Consider the following 4,940-nt stretch of genomic DNA (forward strand, 5'->3'; position numbering starts at 1 on the left):
AAGCTGCGACGAAACTGTTCATGACAATATAAGTTTTATTGGAAGCGTTTGATCTATAGTTGGCACATATGAGAATCTGGAACAAAGATACCACAATTCATGGTGCCAAAACACACACAGTTAATTCTTCAGATGCGGACATCTCAGAGTGGGGGAAGTATTTCACCCCCTGCTGAAGTTGATGGGGGGGGTTCTTTCTGGATTTCTGGTTGCTATTCTGTCTTTCTCCATTAAAATACCACTGCCATAGAAAATTAGAAACTGTTCATTTCTTTGTGAGTGAGCAAATGTACAAATTCAACAGGGAATCAATTATTTTCACCATTATAATAATGATTTCATGCCCTGAGAAAACATTTTATTTATCAAATCACATTCCTGTCCTGGACATAAAGAGTCACTGTTAAATGCTTTTCACAATTTCTTTTTATTCAGATATGTTGGTGGAAAGTTTTTTTGGTTAAATACAACTACAGCATACTTACATCTTATGACAGTTTTTGGCTTCAAGGTAACTAAGGCAGTTCCTGGTAAACTATACAGATTAGCTTATCAAATATGGATGTCTCATCAGACAAGGGCGTGTGCAGCAAATTCTTCTAACAATCCTCGCTGTCCAAAATCAGACGTCCATCACTGTCACGCTGTGAATGAGAAAACTGCTCAGAATCCTAAAACTCAAAAGAGTAGGCTAAAAATCAAAGATGTACAATGGGATTAAAGTTTTCATTTTTTTAGTTTCCAGGCACAGTTCTCTCTCACTCTCTCACTCACACACACACACACACTTAGATAATTCAAACTTATTCTCCACCCTGTCACATGATGTTAATCAAACAGACTTACCAGAACGCTATATCTCGTCTTCTTTTTATCCAAAGCAATCAGTAATGCAGCACTTCCTCAGCCCCTGCTTTTGTGGTTTGCATAACTGGGGAAGCCAAACTGGGAGACCATCAGGTTGGAGAAGGAAAGAGGCATAAAGCCATAGATCTGCGTCAACCTGTTCAGGCAGTAGGACCTCTGGAGAAGGTGTTCGGGACGATGCCACATCCCCTGGTATCCACTGCTGGCCTCCTTTTCCAGGTTGCGGAGGTCCACGGGTTTGATAAAGACCCCAGAGGCTTTGTTCATTTTACCCAACTTTGACTGTTTTCTTAAATACAGAGCTACGGCAAAGTTCATGGCAATATCGTCACAGTTCTGCGTTTCATCCACTAAAGCATGCACTGCTTGAGGCTGGTCCTGAAAGAGCTGCAAATAGCGGCGGTGGAAGAAGGCAGCACCAATTAACACCATGGAGTATCTGCAGGGAATGCAGGGAGATGGAAGCTTAAAAAACAAAGTACACCTAGCCAGAGGCCTGTACTATGAAGCAGGATTAGTGGAGCAGCAACGCAAATTCAGGGTTAACTCTGCATTTTCATCAATACGATGGTGATTCGCTGCTGTGGAAATTTATACTTATATAATGCAGGTTGAAAGAAAAACAGCTGCTGTTTAGTTGTGTCGTAGAATCTATATTTATTACTCATCATGGAAAGAAGATTTTAGAGACTCATGAAAAACATTAGACTCTCTTACTATCTGCTCAGACTGGCTCGGGGGATCTTACAGCAATGTAAACACCATTTCCAGGAAGCTAAGTGGAGATAATTTATCTAAATTTCAGGAGTGGTACCACACCTCCATACACATCCCTTCCAGTTCTCCATCAGTATACGACCCTCCCCAGCACTACAAGCTGTTCAGTCTCATCTTCGTGCCCCACCCTCCCTTCCCTTTTTTACAATTCATTCACTTCTCATTAGTACATGAGGATCTTCCCAGCCTGGGAGCCATCGCCAGTCCCCCCTGAGGCCTTCCCCAAACTGCAGCCTCAATTCATCATCAAGCCATCTGCCATTATTTACTAGGAATGCTGTCAAACCTAAAATGAAAATGTGGTCCCAGCTAGTGAATTGGTCAGTAGGAAGTGACGTTTTATCTGTTGATCTCAAATCTCAAATATAATCTGCTCCACAACTGGTTAGGTCTGCAGCACAAATTCTCAAGGTAAACTACCCCCTAAAAAAATGAACCCTCTTCATAAACCAGGGTTGATGCCAAAGTTACCTGAATAAGCCTTGAATTTTCTCATGTTCAATTTAAAGTCAACAAGTACAAACTCACCACCTACTGACCAGTCGTTTCTCTGGGATATGGCGCCACCATTCCTGGAACTCATGTTGGACATGTCTACGGACAGCTAGCGTCTAAAGGAGGAACTTTATTTCTATTTCTAAAATGATTTTATTGTCTTCCACGCCTTTATAATGTGAATATACACTAGATATCAAATTTGCAAGCATGCTATGCCTGTCTTTAATTTATATTTGTATATATTTTCTTAACTTGCACTCAAGCCATTAAACACCACCAGCAGAGTTTCAGCTGAAAAGATAAAGTTAAAATTGTTTTCTGCACATTTAAACATTGATATAACAGATTATCCTGTGTCTTAAGGATAGCACTGCAGTACTGAGAAGTCTGTTAACTCAGATGGCATTTTTGCCAGATTTTCTTCCTGGCTTCAGCTTAGGCTTTATAAATATAATAGTGCTTTTCCATTCATAAAGCCAATTTAAATCATATACTTGTAATCTCACGCTACTGTTTTGGCAACACGTGTTGCTCTGAGCCTGTACTGTACACAGCTTAACACTACAGTTTTAACTTCCTTTCTAAAATCAGGTCACTCAGATCGGTTAGATCTGCCCACGTCTGTGATTGGTCAGAAGTTGCCTCTTTCATGTGTTCATGCTCACATGAACACATGACAGACTGGTAAACCTAGAGTGGACCTATCAAGTTGATAACCACTTTCTTGTGACCGCTTAAAGCTGATTTAGACTTCTGCTGTGGATTTTTGATGCAACCCACATGAGTGGCTGACGTTACTGCCAGCAGTCATGCTTGTCCTTGGCACATCATTCATTAATTACCTTGTGGTCGTGTCCCAGTGTTTTATATGCCGTGCCAACAACAATACAAACAAAATTCTGGGACTTTTGTTTCCCACATGGTTCCCCACTATTTGTTGTGGTCGCTTTTTGTTCCAGAGGCAAACATATGTCCCGTCTTTGCACATTACCTCACATCCATTGGCTCCCTGCAGGAATTTTCTGACATCTGTGAGTCCTTATAGAAATGCTATGATCATTATTCTTTATATTAAGACTATGATTGTTATTCAATCTCTCACTGATACGTTTAAAACCGAACACAGAAGTATAAATGTAAGCCTGATTATTGATGTAAAAATAAGTGAAGCCACATAAGCAACAGACATCCTGAGTATGTTGAGCATGCTTCATAGTACAGGCCCAAATAACATGCAGGGTATGTGGATGAAAAAACTGTGATAAAAAAAAAAAAAAAAAAAAAAAAAAAAAAATCAACCTACTTGTCACCTCCTGCTGTTTCTGGATCCTGCAGCTCAAAGCTGCCATAGCTGTACACTCCTGCTGCCGTTGAGACATGTTTCCTCGGTACAAACCCAACAATCTGGTCTGGAAATTGCTGTGGAACCCAACAGTAAAACAACTTAGGGTTTGCCAGCTAAAATCTGCAGTTAAATTTTCCAAGTTTATGATACTCATTACCTTCCATACAGAAAAAGCAAAACTGATGTCAGGGACACTGATCAGAGTGTCATCATCCAGCATCAGAACAGCTACAGGAGCAGAACAAAAACACTACTGTTCACTGACTAAAATGTATTTAAATATAACAAATAATACATACGGTGCAAGCTGACAGATGTACTGACCATCAGTATCAATTTCAGGGAATGGTTGTAGTCTGTTGCGCATTCGGTTGCTGGTCTGCTCCTTGAAGACTACCTGTACCGGATGAGGCCCCAAGGAGCTCCACAGCTTTGCAGGTGTCTGCTCTCCAATGTTGTTCCATACTATGATAATTCTCTGAAGATGAGGTACTCCCTGGTAATGGTTTAGGAGTTTGAGCAAAACGTCTGTGCGGTTGTAAGTCTGGATGATGATGGTAAACTTCTCCTCCTCCTCCGAGCTGTCAGCATGGTGAACCTGTGCGGGATTCTGCTTTTGCGGTGTTGCCCTTCGTAGCACCTCCAAGACACCAACACCTCTTTGGTCCTCAGCAGGTGGCAGCAGAGCTGTCAAGACTGCACCAACCAGGAGGATAAGCAGAATTGCCCAAAACAAATAGGTTCGTCGGAGCCCAAAGCAGCAACGGTGCAGCCTGCACACAGATTTGCAGTATTTATTAATATTTCCATCTCAGGTCCAGTTTAAAAGAAAAAAAAACAAAAAACATATGCAGTTTCTATGACTGATTTGTTGTATTCTAAGCAGAAATTAGTTAATCAATGGTCTGTGATAAATGTTAGGATTATATGACATCCATAACTAAACATACAAGATGAAAAATAAATCAATTAAGCCATCTTGGCTATCCGAAATGACAGCTTAGCTTGTGCAAGTAGTTGCACTGATTTTAGCTAACTTTAACGTGATTTTAGCCCAGCGTTTGTTTTGAACACAACGGTTTAGTCGGCTCTCTCGTAACATATCTAGCCTGTTACATTTTGACATACGCTATTTTTCTTTCTAGAACGGACAACTCACCTCATTTTGGTTGGCACTACAAACATTTAACCCCTTTCTTTCAAACGGTCGCCATGTTGGCTGACTTTATCCAAAGAGAGTGTACAAGTTAAGAGCGGTTCCAATTTAACACGGCGGGTGTTAAATTGGAACCGGTACTTAACAGCCACGCAGCTATTTTATTATAGAGAAAATTTCTTCTTAAATGAATATTTTTTTCTTACTCATTATAAATACATTTTCTACGTTACAACCTCGTAAATATATTTTCACTCGCGTATTTCGGCTTTTTGATAAACAGTCGCCATGTTTGTT

General features: G+C 40.4%; 1 protein-coding gene across 2 annotated transcripts; it reads right to left on the reverse strand.

Annotated features, from left to right (window-relative positions):
• Positions 1-15: 15 nt before the first annotated feature.
• Positions 16-4,817, reverse strand: extl2 (exostosin-like glycosyltransferase 2). 2 transcript variants are annotated; one of them, XM_005476271.3, is made up of 7 exons: positions 4,647-4,817; positions 3,812-4,260; positions 3,645-3,715; positions 3,446-3,561; positions 847-1,306; positions 486-644; positions 16-241 (listed from the first exon to the last, which is right to left on the reverse strand). In XM_005476271.3, exons 1-5 carry the CDS (start codon positions 4,670-4,672, stop codon positions 904-906), a joined length of 1,065 nt encoding a protein of 354 aa, XP_005476328.1. In that variant the 5' UTR covers positions 4,673-4,817; the 3' UTR covers positions 16-241; positions 486-644; positions 847-903. The 2 variants fall into 2 exon arrangements, with proteins under 2 accessions (XP_005476328.1, XP_003438206.1); XM_003438158.5 differs by lacking the exon at positions 16-241 and having other exon boundaries at positions 409-644.
• Positions 4,818-4,940: the final 123 nt, after the last annotated feature.

Source organism: Oreochromis niloticus, linkage group LG18 (assembly GCF_001858045.2).
Source record: "Oreochromis niloticus isolate F11D_XX linkage group LG18, O_niloticus_UMD_NMBU, whole genome shotgun sequence".
Taxonomy (NCBI): domain Eukaryota; kingdom Metazoa; phylum Chordata; class Actinopteri; order Cichliformes; family Cichlidae; genus Oreochromis; species Oreochromis niloticus.